Source organism: Cervus canadensis, chromosome 1 (genome assembly GCF_019320065.1).
Source record: "Cervus canadensis isolate Bull #8, Minnesota chromosome 1, ASM1932006v1, whole genome shotgun sequence".
Classification (NCBI taxonomy): domain Eukaryota; kingdom Metazoa; phylum Chordata; class Mammalia; order Artiodactyla; family Cervidae; genus Cervus; species Cervus canadensis.
The window spans coordinates 108,180,509-108,203,118 of NC_057386.1; the positions used below are offsets into that span (position 1 = coordinate 108,180,509).

The 22,610-nt window shown below is 62.1% G+C and overlaps 2 protein-coding genes across 5 annotated transcripts in view; one reads left to right on the forward strand and one right to left on the reverse strand.

The window, feature by feature from the left end:
* On the forward strand, positions 1 to 18,199 carry PPIL2 (peptidylprolyl isomerase like 2). 3 transcript variants are annotated; one of them, XM_043490294.1, is made up of 21 exons: positions 1 to 153; positions 2,557 to 2,606; positions 3,867 to 3,912; positions 5,378 to 5,440; positions 6,266 to 6,317; positions 7,185 to 7,236; positions 9,476 to 9,567; positions 9,908 to 9,997; positions 10,661 to 10,736; positions 11,298 to 11,458; positions 12,216 to 12,291; positions 12,626 to 12,732; positions 12,857 to 12,946; positions 13,178 to 13,211; positions 13,639 to 13,756; positions 15,208 to 15,264; positions 15,652 to 15,724; positions 15,830 to 15,892; positions 15,998 to 16,137; positions 16,320 to 16,440; positions 18,066 to 18,199. In XM_043490294.1, exons 1-20 carry the CDS (start codon positions 122 to 124, stop codon positions 16,414 to 16,416), a joined length of 1,569 nt encoding a protein of 522 aa, XP_043346229.1. In that variant the 5' UTR covers positions 1 to 121; the 3' UTR covers positions 16,417 to 16,440; positions 18,066 to 18,199. The 3 variants fall into 3 exon arrangements, with proteins under 3 accessions (XP_043346229.1, XP_043346220.1, XP_043346238.1); XM_043490285.1 differs by lacking the exon at positions 18,066 to 18,199 and having other exon boundaries at positions 16,320 to 16,509; XM_043490303.1 differs by lacking the exons at positions 1 to 153; positions 2,557 to 2,606; positions 3,867 to 3,912; positions 18,066 to 18,199 and having other exon boundaries at positions 5,422 to 5,476; positions 16,320 to 16,509.
* YPEL1 (yippee like 1) overlaps positions 17,376 to 22,610 on the reverse strand; it is a 12,883-nt gene continuing 7,648 nt past the window's right edge. For both annotated transcript variants that reach the window (XM_043490316.1, XM_043490324.1), the window contains exons 2-5: positions 21,344 to 21,621; positions 20,607 to 20,650; positions 20,201 to 20,309; positions 17,376 to 19,669 (exon numbers count right to left, since the gene is read on the reverse strand). In XM_043490316.1, the coding sequence (XP_043346251.1) occupies positions 19,580 to 19,669; positions 20,201 to 20,309; positions 20,607 to 20,650; positions 21,344 to 21,460 (360 nt within the window). In that variant the 5' untranslated portion in view covers positions 21,461 to 21,621 and the 3' untranslated portion in view covers positions 17,376 to 19,579. The remainder of the gene's footprint in view (positions 19,670 to 20,200; positions 20,310 to 20,606; positions 20,651 to 21,343; positions 21,622 to 22,610) is intronic.

The following is a 22,610-nucleotide window of genomic DNA, read 5'->3' on the forward strand; positions in this document are numbered from 1 at the left end:
AGCGCTCGCTTCCGGGGCGGGTCAGCGGGACCCGGAAGTAGTTACGGAGTTCGGCCGAGACGCCGCGGTCTGAGGTGTATTTTTTCACCCGTTTTCTGCACTAGCTGACCCTGCCGTCGCCATGGGGAAGCGACAGCACCAGAAGGACAAGATGTGAGTTGAGCCGCCGCCGCCGCCGGGAGCGGGCTTGCCCGCCCCGCGCCCCGCCCCCGAGCTCCTCTAGACGCTGCTTCCCCGGAAGCCTCCGCGGTCCTCCGCGGGGCGCCCCCTCAGGCGCGGGTCTGCGGGTCTCCGGGGCCCCGTCCTCTCCGCCCCTTCGACGCCGCTGCGCCGGAAACCTCCGCGGTTCTCCGCAGGGCGCCCCCATCGGGCTCTGGTCTCCGGGCTCCCTTTCTCTCCGCCCCTTCGACGCCGCTTCGCCGGAAACTTCCGCGGTCCTCCGCGGGGCGCCCCCCTCAGGCGCGGGTCTCCGGGTTTCCGCCCCTTCGACGCCGCTTCGCCGGAAACCTCCGCCGTCCCCGCGGGGCGCCCCCCTCAGGCGCGGGTCTCTGGGGTCCAGTCCGCTCGGCTTCTCAGGCTCACCACCTCTTACCTGGCGGGTCTCCTCGGGCGCGGTCTCGTCCCCCGCCCCCCGATGCGCTCCCGAGCTCCAGCATCTTCCAATTAAACCCACTTGGGCCCCCCAGCTGCCGTCGAGTTTCTTTGATTTTCTTAACAGTGAGACGCTATTCAGGGCTACTTTCCTTTAGGATGGACTGATCGGATCTCCTAGCTGTCCAAGGGACTCTCAAGAGTGTTTTCCAAGAGTCTTCTCCGATGGTTTTTCCAGTAATGTATGGATGTGAGAGTAGGACTATAAAGAAAGCTGAGTTCCGAAGAATGGATGCTTTTGAACTGGTGTTGGAGAAGACTCTTGAGAGTCCCTTGGACTGCAAGGAGATCCAACCAGTCCATCCTAAAGGAAATCAGTTCTGAATATTCATTGGAAGGACTGATACTGAAGCTGAAGCTTCAATACTTTGGCCACCTGATGGGAAGAACTGACTCATTGGAAAAGACCCTGATGCTGGGAAAGATTGGAGGCAGGAGAAGGGGATGACAGAGGATGAGATGGTGGGATGGCATCACCGACTCAGTGGACATGAGTTTGAGTAAACTCCAGGAGCTGGTGATGGACAGGGAGGCCTGGTGCATGCTGTAGTCCATGGGGTCGCAAAGAGGCAGACACGACTGAGCAACTGAACTGGCTGACGAGATGAGGAAGATCTGTGTCGGCCTGCAATTTTCTGCCTTCCCTTTGACCCCACTTCAGTCAGGGTCTGCCCACATTGCTCCTGTTGGGATCCCTTAACTCCGGTGGGGCTCCATCCGGGGGTCAGCTCTCCGTCCTTGCTTCGTAGGGCGCGCCCGACCACCTCTCTCCCTCTGAAGCCCTTCCTCGGTGTCTGGGACACCACTGTTTTCGGGTTTCTTCAGAGGGGGCGCTCTCTGGGTTCCGTCTGCTGGGTCCTCGCCTTCGCGGACCTCCTAGGTCTCCTCCCTGCGTTTCCTATCTGTTTTACATTCCTCGGGTGATGGCTCCAGCCTGGCTTACAACACCGCCCCGGAAGCTCCAATGGGCTTGTGGATGTGGAGTTCAGTGAGTGAGCCCCGCTGTGAAAGGAACTTTTTTTGCTCATGGAAGGGACTTTTTTTTTTTTTTAGCATTTTTGTTGAATTTGTACCAGTATTGCTTCTGATTTATGTTTTGCTTTTTGGCGGCAAGGCATACAGGATCTTAGCTCCTCCAGCAGGCATGGAACCTGCACCCCCTGCATCGAAAAGCAAAGAGGAACTCGTTCACTGTCAGCACTAGAACCTGCTCTTCCCCTGTTTTCCCCTCTCAGTGGTCGCACCCTGGCTCCTTCGATGGGGTCAGAAGCCTGGGAGTTTCCCTCTGGCTCTTGTCCCTCAGTAAGTCCTGCTGGCACGTCCAGGAGCTGACCGCGTCTGGCTGGTCCACCCATCCGCTCGGGTGGAGTTTCTGCCGGCTCCGTCTTGGACTTTTGCAGTCGCTCTTTGATAGGTTTCTGCTGCCTCCTGCCTGAGCCTCTGCACAGTGCAGCCAGAGTGACGCTTTGAGGACTCAGGGCCCTGTCAGAACCCCGCAGCGCCTCCATCCTGCCTGAAGCCAATCCAGAGTCTTCCCACAGCCCGCGGGGACCCTGGTGATGCACCCACCCCCCAAGTCTCCTTCCTCAGCAGCCCCCACCCCCGGGCATGCGAGGTCCCTCTACCTGGAAAGCTCTCCCCCCAGGTCTTCATGTTGCCAGCCACTTCTCACCGTTAACCCTACTGTTAAATTGAGCTCATCTGCACAGGAGGACCGTTTGGGTTTGCTTATGGGTTTGTGTATCGCCCGTATCTGTATTCTGTTTATCACAATGTGTCTGACACGTAGTAGGTGTTTAATAAGTATTTGCCAAATGAGCGAAGTGACTCGGTCATTGGTTTATTTCCAGAGACTCTGTCTTCTTTATGAAAGGGGAAGTAGTAAGGTTCTCTCTCTCTCTCCAGGTACATCACCTGTGCTGAATACACTCACTTCTATGGTGGCAAGAAACCAGGTAAGACGTGAGACCCTTCTGCTCCCTTTGAGTCTGTGGGTGTAGTTAAAGGATGGTGTCTTCCCTGTAGAGCGAGCCTGTGAAAGTGAACAACAAGAAGATGGAAACTATAGTGGACAGATGGGCTGAGGATGCAGCTCACAGAAGAGGAGGCACACTAAATATTGGAGATGTTTAATCTTGGTGGTGGTTTCCCCTTGGCTGTGATGGGTCTGTTGCTGCGAGTGGGCTTTCTCTAGCTGCTGTGAGTGGGGGCTCCTCTCACTGTGGGGCTGGGGCTCAGGAGTTGTGGTGCATGGGTTTAGTAGCCCCGCGGCATGTCAGATCTTCCCAGACTAGGGATCGAACCTGTGTCTCCTGCATTGGCAGGTGGATTCTTAACCACTGAACTACAAGGGAAGTGCTTTTTTTTTTTTTTTTAATTTCGGTGATTTTTGTTTTTTTGGTGATTTTTTTTAAACATAGGTTAAAATAATGTCTTGTCTATCCAGTTAGTAATACAAAGAATGACAGTACCCGAAGCTGTCATGGCTGCAGTCAGAAGAGCACCCTCCCCCTTGCTGCCGGCCTGGCCTACTGGGAAGGCAGAGCCAGGAGGGGCCCACAGCCAAGGGTTAGCTGGGGTTGTGCTGCGGGAGGCTCCCACCCGTGGTCTGTGCTTTTTCCCTAAGCTCTTTCTTGGTGTACCCCATGTTTTGGCTCTGTCTGTTTTAGGCCACAGCAATTTTTGCACTATGTAATTTACGTCAACATTTTCTTTTTTTTTCTTTTTTTTTTTTAAGCAGGGTTTACTGTTCTTATTAAAGTATAGTGGAGCTACAACACTCTATTTCTTCCAGGTGTACAACACAGTAATCTGATGTTTCTGTACTTTGCAAAGGAAAACCCAAAATAGGTCTAGTAACCATCTGTCACCACACACAGTTACTAGGATGTTATTGACTGTAACCACATGCTGTTATGTTTTGTTCTTGTGACTTACATGCAGTTTTAGTTTTTATTTGTTTATGTATTTGTTTAAAATTTACTTATTTACTTGGCTGTGCTGGGTCTTAGCTGTGGAACGTGGGATCTAGTTTCCCGACCAGGGTTGGAATGCCGGTCCCCCCTGCGTTGGGAACATGGAGTCTTAGCTGCTGCACCATCATGGAAGTCCCAGCATGCACTTTTTCTTAAAATGTAGTCGACTTGTTGGAGCACATTTGTGAAATTCTTTACAGAATAATTATTTTTCCCAACCTTTGCTTTCATCTCACACAGATGTCCCACAAACAAATTTTCGTCGTCTGCCTTTCGACCACTGCAGGTAAGAGCTGGGAGAGCTTCCGCTCTCTCACGCGAGTACTCTGGAGTACTCCCCTTTGTGACAGTGAATCTGATCCCCAGAGATGCCGGGGTGGCTTCTGTGTGTCCCCCACTCGGCTCTTCCGGACCCAGCAGTGGAAAGAGCCGGGTGGCTTTTGACCAGGGCCTTGTCTTTGGCCTGGTGCTCACCTCCCAAAGCGGGTGTCCTCTGTCCTCAGGCCACCCACACAGCCCAGAGGATCCGTGCTGGGAGGGCTGAGCTCCCTGGCCCAGGTGTCCCATCCAGGAAGTGGTTTGGCTCTGAGCTCTGGGCTGTCTCGCTTTCCTTTTGGTCCTGAGTCTTAGTAGCAGCAGCAGCAGCAATATTCGTGCTACGTGGGCCCCCCTGCCCCCTTTCACTGCGGGGGTCACTGGGGGCCGGGGGGGACACTGCTGCAGAGCCGGTCAAAGGCCTCTTCCCTCGTTGGGCTTGGGGGAGTGGGCAGGTCTGGTGGGCCCCTTGGGCCTGAGTTTCCCCAAGTTTGAACTGTGGTCAGCTCTGTCCTGCACACGTGTGTCTGCCCAGCATACCACCCCACCACCCCACACCGCCCCCCGACCAGGTTCTGAGTCAGGTCAGGGTGAGCCTTGAGAGCTGGCCAAACTCTCCTGGTGACCCTAGCACCACAGTGAGGCTGGTCAACCAGATGGCACGGGGCAGTGAGGGGGCAGGGACGGCCAGGGGGCTCCTGGAGGGCCCCCGTGGAGTGAGGGCCTAACCCGTCTCACTTGCCGAGGGAGCAGGTGAGGCCCCGGCGTGGGCGGCCGCGGCTCTGTCCGCCACCAGCAGCCTTGTCACGCGCCTCCCGGGAGTGTGGCCTTGTGAGCGGTTTTATAGAGGTCTTTGGTGCCCGGAGCCTGCCCGAGGCGCTGTGTCTTGCCCATTCTGTAACTCCTGGCATTCTGGGGGAGGACGTGCCCTTGAGGCCCCTTGGAGGAAGGTGTGTGTTCACGCTCTTGCTGTTGGGAGCCCGCCTCGGCGTTGGCTCCTGCTGTGGTCAGTCCCAAGCGGCACCTGGGGCTGGAGGAGAGCGGTGGGCCACAGAGGGCGGCTCCTGGGGGCGGCGTCCGGGGAGGCGAGGCCGGTGCTGCTGGGCAGTCCAGGTCCCGGGGCCTGACCCCCTCCTGCCTGACACATGGGAGACAGAGGCACAAACGAGCCGGGGCAGAAGGGCCCTCGAGGGCTCCTGATGGAAACCCTGGGCCCGGCCACCTCCACCCGGGCGCCGCTTCTCCTGAGCAGACCCTTCACTGGGCGACCCCCACCTCCCTGCATCAGAGCTTCCCGGGCGTCAGACCTGGCCTGCGTCGTCTGCAGGAGCGGTGCCCGCCGCGCAGCCGGGAGGGGCGGGCCCCCGGCCGCGGCCGCCCCGCCAGCGTCTCTGGGTCGGGAGAGGGCGGCGCCCGGGGTGACTCTCGTCCCTCAGTCTCTCTCTGCAGCCCTTCGCCTACCCGGTGTGCACCCCCGAAGGCGTCGTCTTTGACTTGCTGTGAGTTTCCCCCTGACTTCTAAGCTGACGGATGTGGTGAGATGGCTGGCACCCACCTGGGACAGGGCTGTGGGAGGGTGTGGGCTGCGGGCAGGGCCACGCTGCCGTCCCGCGGCCTCCAGAGCCCTGGGTGGGCCTCTCGGGGCGGGAGGGGCAGCACTGCTCTGACCTCTGCCGGGGGCCCCCAGCGTTCTGATTCACACCCCCTAGCTGCTGGAACGTTGGCGAGCTGTGTAGCTCTCACGTCACGAAGGCAGAGCCGTAGTCAAGGTGCCTGCCTTTGTCGTGCTCCGTCTGTGTTCCAGTGGAAGCAGGCTTCTGTCGTTTCCTCGTGGCTCAGTCTTGTTTCAGAAAACGTGGAAAGCAGTTCAGAGTGAAGGGAAGATGGGCTGTAATCTCAGCGCCTGGGACCAGCGCTGTCAGTCTGGGCCCCTCTTTGCCTGGGAGGTGTTTGTGGGAACCTGGTAGAGGTCACACTGAGAGGGTGGTTCCGGATCCATTTTTCACAGTTACAGCGAGAGCTTTTTGTCCTTGTCATTCAGAACTTTCTGGAAGTATGGTTTTTGAGGCTGGCCCAGTACCCCCCTGTAGAGTTGTAGCAACGTGTGTAGGTCTTCCCATTAGTGTTGTTTATCCACGTTTGTGCACAACTGCAGTAAAAGCGGCCACTGACGCCTGTGTAGCCAGAAACACCCTCGTTCCTGTGATGAGGTGGAGAGTGAAGGCGGAGCAGCTCCCCAGCCCCCCGGGCAGCCGCCCCCCATCCCAGCCCCCAGCTCTGGCCCGCTGCTGTCTGACGCTGACACACTTCGTCTCTTCCTTCAGGAACATCGTTCCTTGGCTTAAGAAGTACGGGACCAACCCCAGCAACGGAGAGGTAGGTGGCTGTGCGGGAGCTTCGGTGAGGTCGGTGAGCACTCTCGTGTCACACGCACACGCGTGCGCGCGTGGGGCCCCTTCCTTCCCCACATCTGTCCTTCGTGCAGTGTGCCCCCCACGTGCCCGTGTGTGGATCACGGTGGCACCTTCCTGTGGTGGCTTTGGCATCCTCTGCTGTTACCAGCGCTGGCCGGGCGCATGTGCAGTGGCCCCCAGCCTGCCGGCCCTGGGGCTGCGTTTTCGGCCTGGTAGCTCCTGGCACGTTGCCCTGGAGGAGTCGAAGCATTCCAGGATCCTGCTGGTGGGTGTGAAGGGGATTCGGGTCCCAGACCCTCGGAAGCGCTGGGCGTCCCATCCCTTTGGGCAGTGCTCTTTACGGGCTCTGTGGAAGCCAGCTCCCCGCTGCTGACGTGCCGTGCATGCCGTGCGGTGGAGAACGTGGGATCGGTCCCCCCCCGCTGCAGCCCTGCCCACCTGTCACCGGCCTGGGCCCGGTGCTGCTCTCCGTTCCCTCACGGCACGTCTGCAGTTCACTCGCAGGGGGGTGTTAGCGCTGCAGTGCGGGGCTGGCTCTGTAGCAGAGCAGGACCAGAGGCCGGGGTGTGGCCCCGGAGGAGGACGGGAACCTGGGGGTATCAGGGAGCAGCGCCAGTGCCGCGGAGACCCGGGGACGGGCGGGGTGGGGCGGGTGGGCCGGGTCACAGCTGCGGCCTCGCGGGCCGGAGGGGGCCTTGGCCTTGTTCTGGGTAGGAGACCAGGCGGCAGTTAAGCCCGAGTGAGCTGCTGCCTGCTGCACCGGCCTGGTGGCCTCGGCACCTCTTCACACTAGTTGCTTGTTTATTTTTATTAATTCCGCTTCTTCCAGAAATTGGATGGGAGGTCCCTGATCAAGTTGAACTTTGCGAAGAACAATGAAGGTGAGTGATCCTTTCCAGCCGGCTCGAGGAGTGGCCTGAGGGACCTGCGGCCCCACCTCTCACCAAGTTCTTGTTCCCTTCTGAGCAAGCCAGATGCTTGCTTTCAATTTCTCAAAAATGTGCTGTCTTCCTAGAGGCCCAGGTAGTTTAAAGCTGGGAATGGGGATGAGCCACTGCAGGGCACTTGGGCGGTGTGGGCTGAGCTGGGCCCCCGGGGGCACAGGCCCTGCCCAGCCGTGGCTTTGGTCCAGGTGTCACTGGAGACGGAGCTGCTGAGGCTGCGGCCTAGGTGGGTAGCTGGGTGTGGCGGCGGGGGCTCTTGGGCTCTTTCTGCTCAGCTCAGCATTGGTCGCACGCCCCGGCCCAGTCCCGGGATCCTGCTCTGCACCCCTGTGCGCCCTCCACTGTTCTTGCTGGCCGGACACCTGTGTGTTGAGGCAACCTCCATGGGCACTGACCTCGTTCTCAGTTCATTATGGGCCTGGGCGCGTGCAGGTGCCCTGGTGGAGGGCGGAGTTAGAGCTTGCTGGCGGGTGGGTTCCAGGGGAATGCGTGGAGGCTGGCCAGCCCCCAGCAGGTGCAGACGGCAGTGAGGAGCCAGCCGGCCTCGGTGGCCTGGACAGTCTGGGTGCCGGGGAGCTCCCCGCTCCAGGAGCGGCTCCTTCACAAGCATTCACTGAGTGGCTACCCGCCACATGCAGATAGGACGGGCCAGGCCTCTCCTGAGATGAGAGGGAGGGGGCTTTGGAAATGAGGTCACTGTGCTTGGTCAGACGTGGCCCGTCCTGGGGTCAGAGGTGAAGTGGGCTGAGGGAGAGGGGCTCGGGGCTGGCTGACAGGGTGTGAGAGGGAGTCTGCGGACAGGTGGGCGTGAGGGGGCCCTGTGGGGAGAGCGGTCCAGGCAGAGGCCCTGCTGTGACAGGCCCTGCCGGCGCGGGGTCCACTGTTAACTTGCACGGTGTGAGCGGAGCAGGGGCAGGGGCTGTGGTCTGCGGTCAGCTGAGGTGGGGAGCGCAGCAGTGTCTCAGGCTCTGGACAGTCATAGGAGGGCTCAGAGATTCGAGCAAGAAAGATCTGACACAACTTGTTTTTTTTTTTAATTATTTGGCTGTGCCATGTCTTAGTTGTAGCATGTGGCATCTAGTTCCCGGACCAGGGATTGAACTTGCATTGGGAGCACGGAATCTTAGCCACTGGACCCCCAGAAAGTCCCCCTCAACGATGCCTTTTTACATTTTTACTACCGTTGATCTAGAGAGCGCCCTCGGCCTTGCGTCTTAGTTGATGATTTTAGGGTCGAGAGGGTGGAGTTGGTGTGCCGCCCGTCTCCAGCCCCGGCTTTGCTCCGGCCGTCTGAGTTTATCTGTGCTCCTGCCCCGCGGAGTCAGTGCCTTCGTGCCGGTTCACGCTTAAGCGTTTGAGTGTGTCTCTGAAAGCTGAGGACTTAAGAAACGAGACCACCCTCGTCACACCTAGAAAGTATGAGTTCTTTGGTGTTGGTCCAGTTTCCAGAATGCTCTTGTAATTACCTTTTGCAGTTTTGAGGTCAGGGTTCTTAGAGTTCATACAGCTCCAGGTCTCTCATCTCTACGTGTCCCCCTTGCTGCAGTGTCCTTGTGGGGATTGGCTTGCACGGGCTCCCCGGCTGCCCTGGTGGGTGGGTGGGGTGCAGCGGGGCAGGGAGGGGCGCAGGAGGTGTGGGCATGGGGCGGGGTCTGAGAGAGGGACTGCTGTGGGGTGTGTGGGGCTGACAGGTCCAAGGGGCAGCAGGCGGGTGGCGAGACAGGCTGGTCCCTGAGGCGGAGGCTGGCGCTGGGGCTGGGGCTGAGGCTGCCGGGGGCGGTCCCGCAGGGGGCGGAGTTCCCGCCCTCAGAGGGGCATGGGCAGCCCCTCGGGGTTTCTGCTTCCTCTCTGACCCCACACCTCCACTCCGACCTGACCCGCAACCGCCCCCCCCCGCCCGCCCTCTCTCTAACCCCGCACCCCCGCCCTCTCTCTAACCGCCCCCGCCCTCTCTCTAACCCCGCACCCCCGCCCTCTCTCTAACCCCCCCCCGCCCTCTCTCTAACCCCCTCTCTATCCCCGCCCCCTCTCTAACCCCGCCTCATCCTCTCTAACCCCGCCCCCTCTAACCCCGCCCCCTCTAACCCCGCCCCCTCTAACCCCGCCTCATCCTCTCTAACCCCGCCCCCGCCCTCTAACCCCGCCCCCTCTCTAACCCCGCCCGCCCTCTCCCCAGGGAAGTACCACTGCCCGGTGCTCTTCACCGTGTTCACCAACAGCAGCCACATCGTGGCCATCAGGACCACCGGCAACGTCTACGCCCACGAGGTGGGTCGTCACAAGCCCTGATGGGGACACTGGCGGGGGGCCTGGCCCCTGGAGGTCACGAGCTACGAGCCACCAATGCACCCAAGGGATGGCGGCCTGCCTGTGGCCTCCAGGCCTGGACCAGGCAGCTCTGTCTGCTGAGTGGGTCCTCGTTCCCGGGCCCCGCAGGACCGCAGAGACCCTGGAGGGAGCCCAGCTCCAGGCCCTGCCCTGGGAGCGTAGGGGTGGGCTTCCTGCGGCACACTCTGGTCCCCTCCTTTGCCCTTTCCCCCTCCCGGGTGGTCTCTGAGCTGCGGAGTGCGGGGAGGCACCGTGACCGCGGCCTTCCTCCTGGCCGTAGGCGGTGGAGCAGCTGAACATCAAGGCCAAGAACTTCCGAGACCTGCTGACCGACGAGCCCTTCTGCCGACAGGACATCATCACCCTGCAGGTGGGGGTCCCCGCCCCGCTGTGCCCTGCTAGCTCCCTGCCTGCGTGGCCCAGCAGAGCCCCTCCCGGCCGTGTGTCACCCTGGGCCTCTGCACAGGCCGCCGCTGCAGTCTGGGGCTTCCGGCTCCCTGCGGGGGCCACCCCTGACTCATCTTTGCGCCTGGAGCGCCTCCAAGTCGAGGCTGCCCTGTTTCAAGCCTGAGGGCCGGGGCAGGTGCTCAGGACGCGGGGTGGGCTGGAGCATGCCCCGAGAGCCCGAGTGGGCTCACGAGAGTCACTGCTGCAGAAAATTGGGGGGCCTGGGTCCTCCTGTAGCTCTTCCGATTATGATCTGAGGCCAGTGCACGGCCCTCCCCCGGGGTGGGCTCTCTGGCCCCGGGCAGACCGTGGGGTCCGCCTGGCAGCTGACTGCAGGGGACGGCCGGTGGTGGGAGGGTGGAGGTAGACACCCTGAGTCCTGTGCTGACAGCTGGGGGCGCTGGTTGGCTGTGAGCAGGGAGAAGGCGTGCAGCTGCGGCCCCAGCCCCGCCCGCCCCTGCTGACCCTGCCCACCCCCGACCTCTCCCCAAGCCTGGGCCCTGCCGGCCGCGGCCGCTGCCTGCCCGGCAGCTGCGTGGCCCAGGACGTGCCGGGCTCACTGCCACACGTGTTCTCTGTGCCGTAGGATCCCACCAACTTGGACAAGTTCAATGTCTCCAACTTCTTCCACGTTAAGAACAACATGAAGATAATCGACCCAGGTACGTACAGCCCAGCTGCCCAGGGGCGAGGGGCTTGGGGTGGCAGAGCCAGGCTCCTGGGGGATGCTCCCCACCCCTCGCCAGAGTCCGGGGGTCCCAGCCCGCCTGCATGGGCCTTGGATGTCGTGAGCTGCCGTGCCACCGTCCTCTGCCGGCTCATCAGGGCCCCGGGGCCTGGGTGTGTGGGGGCCAGGACGTGGCTGCAGGCCCCACAAGGCTGCTTCCTCTCCTGGGTCACCCTCTCCGCGCCCCTCAGAGATGGTCCTTTTCTCACCGCAGGGCTGGCCTGGGCCGCCGGAGGGCAGGCGGGCCCTGGAGGGTGGGGAGCGTGACATGGGGCTGTGACCCTGGGTTTGGGCCGGGGCGGTGGCCTCGCCCCTGCTCCCACCATGGGCTTCCCCGGGGCTTTTGTAACCCGGAGGCTGTGACGGACAGAGATACCGGTCGCCCTGGCCTCAGGCCTGGCTGGGCTTTCAGTGGCTCTGGCCCCCGTCCCCTCACAGTGTCTGGGGACGGCACTGGGTCTTAGCTGGGCCTTAGGACCACCGTGCCGTCTTCTAGATGAAGAGAAGGCCAAGCAGGACCCGTCGTACTATTTGAAAAACACGAACACGGAGACACGAGAGACGCTGCAGGAGCTCTACAAGGAGTTCAAAGGGGACGAGGTGCTGGCGGCCACCATGAGGGTCCCCGAGAAGGCGAAGGTGGACAAGCTGAACGCCGTGAGTAGGGGGCCCACTTCCCTGCCCTGGCGGCACTCCCTGGAGTGTGGTGCTGGGTGGGGGGCTGCCGGCAGCTTCCGTGGTTCCTCGCCACACAGCAGCCTGGGGTGTGGGCAGGCATGGCCCTGTGGAGCTGGCCACCCGGAGCCAGAGTGACCCAGGGGTGCCAAGCTGCCCGGGGGGACGGGTGGTCCCAGGGGGCCTGCCTCCCAGGCCTCAACTGCACGTCCCGCCCCCAGCCTTGTGGTTGGCCCCAGGGCCCCAGTTGGCCGTGAGGGCGCTGTGACTCGTGCCCTGGCCTGTCGGGCCCTCAGCGGCCCCGCCCTTGCCAGGCAGGGCCTGGGGTCCTGGGGCTGGGAGACCCCTGTAAGCGGTTGTCCAGGAAGCCAGGTGTGCTAAAGATGAGGGTGTGTTGTTCATGATTTCCTGCAACACTGCGGCTCCTAGTATTCTGATGCATCTTCTTCTGATAGGAAGAAACAAGTGCCTGGTGCTCTGAACCCCAGGGGCGCCCACACTCTGCCTCACGTGCTTTTCCAGGTCTCACTTAACACGAGGCTTGGCAGCCAGGCCTTCAGCACAGTTGAAGCTGAGGGCCGCGGCTCTCCCTGGGCCCTGTGGGAGAGGCCGGCATGGGCTGGGCGTACTGTCTGCCCAGGAGGCCCCCCAGCGCCCAGGGGTGGTGGAGGGAGGCGATGGGCAGGCCCGGGGCAGAGGGGCAGCCCCCGCACTGACCACCGGTATGGTTTCCCCGCAGGCCCACTACTCCACTGGGAGGGTCAGCGCCTCCTTCACGTCCACTGCCATGGTTCCCGAGACCACGCATGAAGCAGGTAGCAACTGGCCCCACACCCTGTCTGTGGTGGCCAGGCATGGGCGTCCCCCCCACCCGCCTCGGCTCTGTGGGCTTGCCGGCAGCTCGCCAGCAGTCAGGTGGGGATGTGCCCTTTCGAAAGTGGGCTTGTGTCTGGGAGGGCAGCGTCTGTCTGGAGGCTCGCTAGGGGGGCTGCCCCACCTAGGCCCCAGCGCCCTCCTCTGCTGGCCTTGGCTGGTCAGGGCCCACCGTCCCCCAGCCCCTCCTCCCCTCCCCTTGTTGGCCCCCGGTGCCCGCCCTCCCCCCGGGCCCCTGACCCGGGGCAGGCGGGCAGCTCAGGCGTCTCCTCGTAGCGGCCATCGACGAGGACGAGCTGCGCTACCGGTTTGTGAAGAAGAAGGGCTACGTGCGTCTGCACACCAGCCTGGGCGACCTCAACCTGGAGCTGCACTGCGACCTGGTGTGTGGGTGCCCCCGCAGCTCCGCGCGGCCTCCACCAGCCCAGGGCCTGGCTGTGGGCCCCGGGAGCCCTTCCCACCATCGAGGCCGCCGTGTGCCTTACCGGAGCCCTTGGTTTATTTCAGACCCCAAAAACCTGCGAGAACTTCATCAAGCTTTGCAAGAAGCAGTATTACAACGGCACCATTTTCCACCGGTCCATCCGCAACTTTGTGGTGAGTTGGCTGCCCCGCACCCGTGTGCGGGGTCCTCCCCATGGGGGGTGCTGACCCTTCAGTGGGTGACCCCCTGGTCCCTGGGGGTCTTCTTGGGCCCCAGCCCAGCTGGCCACATGGAGCTTGTGGGGGAGACCCAGGAGACCCCATTGTCTCCAGCAGCAGCTGGGGGTGCAGGCAGGCAGGTGGGGGCTCAGAGTGGGGCTCCTCACTGGCGTGCTCTTCCTACAGATCCAGGGAGGTGACCCGACGGGCACCGGCACAGGTGGGTGCTGACGCTGGGGCCCCAGGAGCACAGGACCCCGGGAGCGCGTGCCCCGAGTACCGCTGGCTGCACCATGGGCCGTGCGGGGAGGGGCGTGGGGGCCCCCAGAGCCATGGCCTATGGCCTCCAGTTCCTGTTCCCTCGTCCTGAACGGTGGCGTGGCCTGCTCGGGCCTCCAGGCGCCCATCCCCCCGGGGAACAGACCTGGGGGCCCAGCGGTGGGGGTCGAGTTCTGCCCCAGGGGCTGCTCCTCCAAAGCCCTCCCAGCCTGCTGGCTGCTTGGGCCGGCCCGCCCTCCCTCGTGGAGTTTTCTGAGGCCCTGGGGCTGGAGGTCCATGGGCATCTAGGGGTGGGGGCCCTGGGGTGGCGAGGTTTCTGGGCTGCCTGGGTCGCGGTTGTCCTGCTGCCCCGGCCTCTCCTCTTCCAGGTGGGGAGTCGTGCTGGGGGAAGCCCTTCAGAGATGAGTTCCGGCCCAACCTCTCACACACGGGCCGCGGCGTGCTCAGCATGGCCAACTCGGGGCCCAACACCAACAAGTCTCAGTTGTGAGTTGATGGGGGCGGGCTCCCTGCTGGCTTCGCCCTGAAGGTCGTGCCCACCTGCGTCCGTCAAGCCAGGGGGCCGCCCCGCACTCGGGGCGTTGCCTGCTGAAGGCTGACATTGCTAGCAGGAGGCGGGGGAGGGGGGGGTGCGCCTGGGGCTGCTGCAGGAGGCTTGCACCACGGCCTTACCCGCTGCTTCCCCACCGCAGTCCTTGTGAAGGAGGAGTTTTAAAAATGCTGAACTGCTTGGCTATATTCTAGACACTTTTTCCAGACGTTCCAGTCCAGGGGAAGGTGGCAGGTGTGTGCCTGGGGCTGCTCTGGAGCCTGTCTCGCACGGGGTCCCGGCGTGCCTCCATGCGTGTCTGGGAGGCTGTGGGGGTGCAGCGCGTGTGTGGTCCCAGCGTCTGGGAGCCGCCCCTCCGTGGGTGGACGGGGCCTTGCCGCTGCCCAACCGTGAGGGTGCCTGTCGGCCTGGCGTGGCTTCTTGGTCCCTGGCAGTCTCAGGCACCCGTGGAGCAGGACGGGCCCTGTCCAGACCCGGGTGACTTGTTCCCAGGGCTTTTCTCTGTACCTCCCCCAGCGGGGCCCCTGGGGAGCGTCCCACAGAAGAGGCACTGCCCACTGACCACGAGGAGCGGCTGCGGGCCGCCCTCCTGCGCCAGCGTGCACGGGGCCTGCAGTGCGTCCCCGGGCGTGGTCCCTGCGCTGTCTCCTCTCTGCTGGGTTGCTTATCCTCCGACGTGGACGTCAGTCCAGTCAGAGTTGTGTGACGTGTGTTTTAGAGGATCAGGCAGTGTGAGAGCTTCCGTGTGGGGACGTGCCTTGGCTTTCCGAGGGTGTTTTCTGCCTTTTTTTTTTTGTTTTGTTTTCTGCCTTTTTAACGTGACTTCATGGTTCCTGCTCATGGGTGCCCTGCCTTCCTGCAGACGGCTGCTCCTGGAGGGTCTTGTAGTTTGTGATAGATTGGAAGTGAAGCTTTTCTTCCCTCATGCTGGGGTGGTGGTCGCTCATGTAGAGAATACTACTACATCCATCTAGGTGGTGGGGAGCGCAGTTGCTGAGTGGCATATATCTGGACCCTTATCTGAGAGAGTCAAAGCTTTGTGGACGCTCATGTTCTCAGCTCGTGGGGCGGGTAGACTCGGGTCCCTCCAGGCTGGGCTGTGCGGGGCCGGGTGAGCGGTGTCGTCACCTGATCTGGCTCTCGGGCCTGCTTTTCCAGGCGAGGTTTCAGAGTTTGCGTGTTCTGGGACGTCTGTCACTGGGGTCATGTGTTTTCCTCCTGCAGGCTGTGGGTACAGCCCTGGGGGGTCAGCCTCTCTGCCATGTCTGTGTGTCTGTCTTAGCTGAGACTTGTTGGTGCACCGTCCCACGTGGGAGCTTGGCCTGGGGGGCTGAGGCAGTCGGGTGGGGAGGTGTGGGCTCTCGCTGACCACCCTGTCCTTCCCCAGCTTCATCACTTTCCGCTCCTGCGCTTACTTGGACAAGAAGCACACCATCTTTGGGCGGTGAGGTGCTGGGCAGGGTCTATGAGGGGGGGAGGCGCCGGGCAGGGTCTGTGTGTGTGGGGAGGCAGCCCCCCCGCTGGGCCTGTGCCCCCTTGTCCAGTCTGTGCGCGGGTGGCGGGGGTGACCCTTGGACCCGAGACCTGCCCCTGGCAGGCCCTCCCTTCGCAGTCCCGAAGGAAGCTCAGCGCTGGGCCACGGCCGGTCTCTCCACCTCTCGTCCAGGGCTCGGCGTTCACCCTCAGTGCCGAGTCCTCTGCAGACACTGTATGTGTGGACGGGGCCTGCCAGCCTGTGCTGACAGCCGGCTGGGCCTGCTCGCAGTCTGCCCCGGCCCGCAGGGCTGCCCGCGCCCCTCACGTTCTCAGGCGCCCCGTTGCTCTGCTGCAGGGTTGTTGGGGGCTTTGACACGCTGACGGCCATGGAGAACGTGGAGAGTGACCCCAAAACTGACCGCCCTAAGGTCTGTGCCCCAGAGCAGAGGTCCTCCCCTCGGGCTCGGAGCTGGGTGGGTGGCGGGTGGGTGGCGGGTGGGTGGGGGCCTGCTCACGCCCACCTCCCCCACCAGGAGGAGATCTGCATTGACTCCACCGTCGTGTTCGTGGACCCCTATGAAGAGGCCGACGCTCAGGTGAGGAGGGGCTGGGGGGACGGCTGTGCCCGCAGCTGGCCTGGTTCTGTCCCAGGAGCCCCGCCTGACCCAGCGCTCAAACCCGCCTCCACCCGGCCCCCACAGATCGCCGAGGAGCGCAGGAAGACACAGCTGGAGGCGGCGGCCCCCGAGAGCACGGCCAAGAGCAGCCAGCCCCCCCAGGGGAGCCAGGGCCCCCAGGCGTACCGCCAGGGCGTGGGCAAGTACATCAGCCCGGCAGTCACGTGAGTGCCCCTAGTGCCCACGCCCCGCGTCCCGGGGTCGGAGCCGGTCGGTGGGGGTCAGACGGAGGCTCCGGGACTGCAGTCAGCTGGGAGGGAGCTGGGAGGTGCGGCCCTGGGACGTGCGGGGGCTCCTCGCTGGGGGCCCGCGTGCACACGGCAGCTCGTGTCCGCTGTGCCCCCAGGAAGCGGGTGGCAGAGGAGGAGCCATCCAGCAGTGCAGCCGTGCCCGTGGCCAAGAAGAAGCCCAGCCGTGGCTTCGGGGACTTCAGCTCGTGGTAGCAGCCGGCCACTGTGCTGGAGCCGGTAGGGACTCGGGGCTGGGTGCGCAGAGTCGACCGTCCGCCCTTCAATAAAGCTCTGGCTGCTGCCCGAGTCCTTTCCTGGCTCCCTCCGTGGGTGGATGGCCTGGCCCAGCCCTGTCTCCACATCTCAGACTTCAGAGAGGAAGGGCTGTCTCTGACCCCCGCCCCCCCTGCCTGTCACCTCAGGGTGGCCGGTCCACTTGGGGGCCCTTCCCTGGGGACCCGGCCTTGTGCTCGCACTGACCAGTGCCCGGCTTGGGGGGGGTCCTCTCCCCGCTGAGGAGCCACAGGGCCCGTCCTTCCCACGCCGCCTCCCTGCGGCCCTCCCCCTGGACACGCCCCTCGGCTTCCAGAAGCACCACAGACGCTCAGGACAGCTGCCTCCCAGGACCACATCCGCTCACACTGGGAGGCCCACAGCCTCCCTGCAGTCCTCGCCCGCTCTCAGCACTGAGCCCCCAGGTCAGCACGGCTGACCCCCCTGCTGGGCTCCATGCCCACTTCTGTCCGGTCTCTCCTCACCCAAAACCTCCCCACAGCGAGTACAGCCGGCTCTCGCTTCCAGAAGGTCCTGTAGCTCCGCCCCGTCTCTGCTGCTGGGCCTGGGCCCACAGCTCCACACGCACGGTGGCCCTTCCCCCGCTTGAGGCCCGCCGGGACTGCTCCAGGGCCTGGGCTCCACAGGGGCCGTCCTACCCCATGCCTGCGGCCAGGCCGCCGTCCCTCAGTCCTCAGGACCCAGCACCAGCGCTGACTTGCCTGGGAACCGCTGAGCGGCTCCGTCCCTGGGAGCCGGGGTCATGGGGAGGAGGTATGTGAGGCGCTCGCCTGAGGCTCCTGGAGCGGGGGCACCCGCCCACAGCAGCTCTGGAGGCTGCCAGCCTGGGCCCCTTGCTACCTGGCCAGATCGTCGATACTACTGACCAGGAGGCAGCAAACGTTGGAAGCTTTATTTTGGAAGCTCACGCAGACAGAGCATGGAGGGCCAGACATGGGCAGTCCTGCTTGGGGAGCGTGCCTTTGGGCTGGCCTGGCCTTCTGTCCATCTGTCCAGCAGCCGGGCCCACCTGCCCTGACGGAAGGCCAGCCACCCCAGGCTGCAGACCCACAGCTCCACAGAGGGGACAGGCCTGCCCAGGGCCTCTGATGAGGGATGGTTTACGTCTCTAAGTCATTTTGGAGCTGAAATTGTACTTCTCTAGATGTCAAAAAACATTCAGATTGTGTAAGTCCCTGGTGAGGGCATCAGGTAAAGGACTTTTGAAACAATTCCCATTTCTGATCCCTCCTAATAGCTGACAGATGCCATCAAGAGTAAGCGTTAAGGTATAAAAATACTATATATATATATATATACTTAAAAAACAGCCAGAGCTAAACCCCATTTCTAAAGGAAACGTGCAGAGAACACTACGTAGTGGACTTAAACGCATTTATAATCCTGGCGTCACCTCCCACTCTTCCCAAGGAAAAAATATCTTAAATAATTTAAATAAAAGTCGTGGGGTGATAGCCATGTAGGAACTTAAAGGGGAGCGTCCCAGCACTTGACCCGCACGTCTGGCTGTGGCCTCAGGAGCGTTGGTCCTTGAAGCTGCTCACGGTCAGTTCGTTTGGTTTCAAAAGGAGCTCGGGTTTTGCAGAAGACCCACAAGGAAAGTGGCTGAGAGCCTTGGCTGGTATCAGCTTCGAAGCCATCCCGCGCCATGGGGAGGAAGGCTGCCGCACCCCCAGAGACAGCCCAGAACACACGCTCCACATGTGAGTGCAGTGGACACGGGAACTGCAGGTGGCTCCTCGGCGTCCAGAAGCATCTGCTGGAGGAGCGCCCAGCTGCCGGCTCAGGCTGGCTCTCAGGGATTCGGACTCAGCCCTCAGGGTGGGTGCCCGCTGGACCTTCCCAAGGGGCTCCAAGCACCAGGCCCCGGGGCTCTGCCAGGAGGCGGCCTGCTGGGCACCCTTGTGGACGACCCAGCACCCTGGGTGGGGGAGCCTAGGGCTCCCCATGGTCCAGGCTGTGGGTCAAAGGGTGCCCACAGGAAGCTCCCCTGAGCCTGGAGCAGCAGCCGGGGCTCCAGGCTCAGGGGAGAGCCCCCCAGTCTCCAGTTTGTGGCCATGAGATGGTGGGGCCGGGATCCCGGGCGTCTCAGGCTGGGCTCACTGGCCAGAGGGCCTTTGGCCTCCACTCTGCAGACTGGCCAGAAGCTACACGCAGCCCAGCCCTGCAAAGGCCTAACGCGTGGGAACTCGAGCAGAACCAGGGCGGGCTGGGGCCCCCGAGCAACGAGTTTACACCTGTCTTGCAACTGGAACTTTCTGTGGAAAACGTGAAAACAGTGGCAGATCTTAATTTGGAAGTTTATCCTGTTCTGGCCTCTTTCAAATATAGGAAAAATAATTCTTTTTCTGCAAGTACATCACAGTAGAAAAGGAAGTCTGCTTTCCTTCGGCCCAGTGTGATCAGCTTGAACTCTGCGGGCCAGCCACTCAGGGCCTGTGCATGGGCCCGGGGTCATGTCTGCTGACCACTCGCTCACTCGCCTTCTAGATAAGGAAGCTACTGACTTAAACAAACAGGGTGCTCCATCAGACACGTTTCTCTATTTCTAGGTCATCTAAAGTGTTATCCAGTGGTGCCCTTTGCTTTTGAACAAGGCTAAAAAGCACCCTGGGTGCAGAGACGCACGGCCGTCAGGGAGGTTCCTGGCAGAGCACTGCCCTGGGCGGCCTGCACGCAGAACCACCACGCGGCGGGTCCGAGAGTCAGTGAGAAGTGGTCCCCTCCCTTCACTCCAGACGAGCAGGGCTGGCTCTCCAGAGAGGCCGCCTTGGGGTCCATGGGGACTCAGTCTGGTTCCATCAAAACAACAGAACACAGCCAAACTCTACCTCAAAAGCATTGATTACAAAATGTATGGACTAGATGGACAAGTCATCAGTCGGTTGTCTTTCTCTGGATCTTGAGAAATTAGAAACAGGTCATTGGAACATTTCAGAAACAACCATGTGCATGAAGAGGACACAGCTTGCGGGGGCTGCCTCACCCAGGGGGCTGGCCGGGGGGGTCACCCGCCCTCGGACGCGCCTCAGCTCCTTGACAACCGTCTCAGTCACATTCAAGGGGGAACAGGAAGTCCACTTTACTCCCAGCCATTGTCTTTGATCATGTGAGCGAGCTCGATGATAAATTTTCCTTCTTTATACTTCTGACTGCTTTCAAAGGCGTGCTCCTTGGAGAGAGAGAGAGGTTTCAGAATAGAATCCGTTTGGTTTTTAAACTTCTTTCTACACACGGCGAAGAAAGGAAGAGTGGGGTCATGTCTCGGGGACGTGGCCTGTGTGGTGCTGTCTGGGGCCAAGGCGGGGCCGCTGTGTGGGGACCGGGCGTCGGGGTGGGAGCTACGGCAACAGCTGTGCGTGGACCGGCGGGGCGGTTCAGAGGGACGGTCAGCACGAGCCTCGTTCCTGGGGCTCGGGGTCACAAGTGGTGGGGAGAAGCCGGGGTGGGGCGGGGCGCGCTGGTGCAGGGAGCCTGTCTTCTTCACACCCCCCTGCCCCCCACGATGGGCCCAGGTGGGTCCTGGGGTGGGGGCCAAGCATGCCAGACGGGTCAGCTGTGAGCATGACCACAGGCCTCTGCCCGCGCCCGGCCAGTGGTCACCCGTGCGGTGGGCGCAGCCTCCCCGCCCCCCGGCCCGTGGACCCTCCTTGATGGTCAGCACCCGTCCTGTTTTTGGCCCGCTGTCTCCATGGTGACTCACGTATTTCCACCCAAGCGTGGTCTTGCAGTTCTCGCAGTAGATGTCGGCCACGGCATGCAGGCCGGTGAGCAGGACGCGCTCCTCTGCGGGGCCGCAGCCCACGTTCACCCTGCGGGGGGCAGGAGCTGGCACCCTCGCAGGGCCAGGCCTGCTTTTCCACCCGCCGGCTGCTTCCGGGACCCAGGGGTGCCTCCCTGACTCCCCAGCTGTCCCTTGCCCCTCGGAATATAAGGCACAGTTTCTGGCTTCCCCCCTGAGAACCCAGGATGCCGCAGGGGTGAGGAGGCACCCAGAGTTTGCTGTCTCCAGGGAAATGAAGATAGACCCCAGCTGGGGGCACCCCCAGGCCTCCAAGAAGAACCGATGCTGCCCCAGCCCTGGGCGGCCCCAGCGGCACGGTACTCACACTGAGTTGAAGAGGTAGGCTCGTCCCTGACTTCCCTGAAAGGACTGCAGAGAAGGAAGAGGTGTCAGAGGGCCGCTCGCCGTCAGAGCTGAGTGATGGGAGCCCTGCCCTGGGGGAGAGTGGAGGGGCCGCCGGGCAGAGCGCCCGTGAGCCTGTGCCCAGGACAGCACATGCCAGCCTCCAGTAGACGGGGCGGGGGGTGGGGGCACGGGGTGGTTTCCGTGCCTTTCCATGAGAACTACAAGAAAGCTGCGGCCCCTTTCTGGGAGGAAAGCTCGGAGCACGGTCACTCGTTCCAGGATGACCAAGGAAGCAGAACAGGGCATCTGTGCGTCTCAAGAGGAGCTGGCGGGGACACTAGACGGGGACTTGTCACCCAGGTACAAGGCTCAAGGGACGCAGTGGGCGGACAGACCTCAAAAATAACCCGGAATGCAAATGGGTCAGAACCTTCTGGTTCTTGCCTATCACCCAGGAATGAGCTCCTGGCCCTGGAAGCCAAGCGGCCTGTGGCCCAGGCCTCAGTTTGCACAGGTGGAGGGTGTGTGTGCAAACCCAGCAACCAGCCCCCTGGACCCGCCATGGGACAGCGTCACAGCCAAGACCACGACTCAGCCGCACACACACACGACTTCCCACAGCGCCGCCCACGGGCTGCAGGCAGTCAAGGCCGGCACACCCGGGAGGGTCCATGCTCCTCTCCTCTGTGGCCCCTGATCTCGCGAGCAGACACTTGCCTTGGAGATCAGCTCGTCGTGATTGGCCAGGTGGGCCCTGCAGTGGACACAGCTGTAGGTTCGGTGGCAGTTGGGCAGATACGCTTGGAAAGTTTTGGACTTGGTCATCTTCACCATCGCGGGGCACTCCTGGCTCAGCTCAGGGCCGGCGCGGGAGGAGCTGCAGCTCTGCTGGGCTCTCCAGCAGAACAAACACTGGGACACGCACGCCAGAGCCGTTGTTGTTCGGAGGGTGTGTGGCTCCGTCCACACCGCTGGGGTGAGAGAAACGCCACCACCTGTCAACACACAGCAGAGGGTCACAGAGAGAAAGAGCCACAACAGGACGCGCCTGGCTCAGGACGCCTGTCGTAGAGACAGGGAAAGTGCAGTCCTAGACGTTAGAGATCTAATTCTTTACTAGTAATTGTACATAAAAGAAGGTTAATACCCGACCATGGCTCAACCACTCTCCATTTAGTTGGGAGTGGCCGGTGAACTACTTTCACACACAAATAATTTGAGAAAACAGTAGCTCAAATACGTCTTCTGTCCTCTGGCTTCAGGACACGTGGAAGAGACAGCAGCCAACAAAGTTCCCATCTGAGAGACGCCAGGAGCGCTGGGCCCATCCTGCCCCGAGTAATGGAACTCAGTGGCTCCAAGCATCACGATGCCTATGCATGTGTGGTGGGTCCCGTACTGGTCTCTAGGAAATTACCTATCGATCCAGAAACACACCCTCACACGCACAGTCACATGATTTTCAACAAGGGGGCCAAGACTGTTCCACGTGGAAAGGACAGAGCCTTTCCAACAAACGTGCCAGGAAGACAAGAGAGCGGCCTGTGGAAAGGACGACACCACATACAGCAGTGCGCTCGGGGGGCCAGGCCCAGACGCAAACCAGAACTGGGCAGCTCCCAGAGGAGAACGTGGGGAATGGTCTGCATGCCGCTGGACTTGGCGGTGACGCTGGATCTGACACCAAAAGCGCAGGCTGTCTGAGGACCCCGGAAGGAGACGCAAGCGGAGACGCGGAGCTGCCAGAACTCAAGGACACAGTGCAGGCTGATCTCCAACAGACCCGAGGAGGTAAGTGAAAAGAAAGCCACAGCATGTCGCATAACAGTGAGGCTGCAGAACACCGAACAAACGCAGGGACGTCTGAGAAGCCTCCAGAAGGGAAGGGAAGGTCAGCTTTCAACAGAGCAACTTCCCAAGTCCATCAGCAGAAGGCGGAGGTGGTGGGGCGGCACCCCTAAGGCCCTGAAGGGCAACCTTATTC

What these genes read in the sequence shown, in the direction of transcription:
- PPIL2 (XM_043490294.1), top strand. Translation starts at nt 122, where the DNA reads ATGGGGAAGCGACAGCACCAGAAGGACAAGAT. An exon ending in AGGTGGACAAGCTGAACGCC is followed by an intron (nt 11,459 to 12,215) that starts GTGAGTAGGGGG and finishes GTTTCCCCGCAG; the next exon opens with GCCCACTACTCCACTGGGAG. An exon ending in GGTCCATCCGCAACTTTGTG is followed by an intron (nt 12,947 to 13,177) that starts GTGAGTTGGCTG and finishes CTCTTCCTACAG; the next exon opens with ATCCAGGGAGGTGACCCGAC.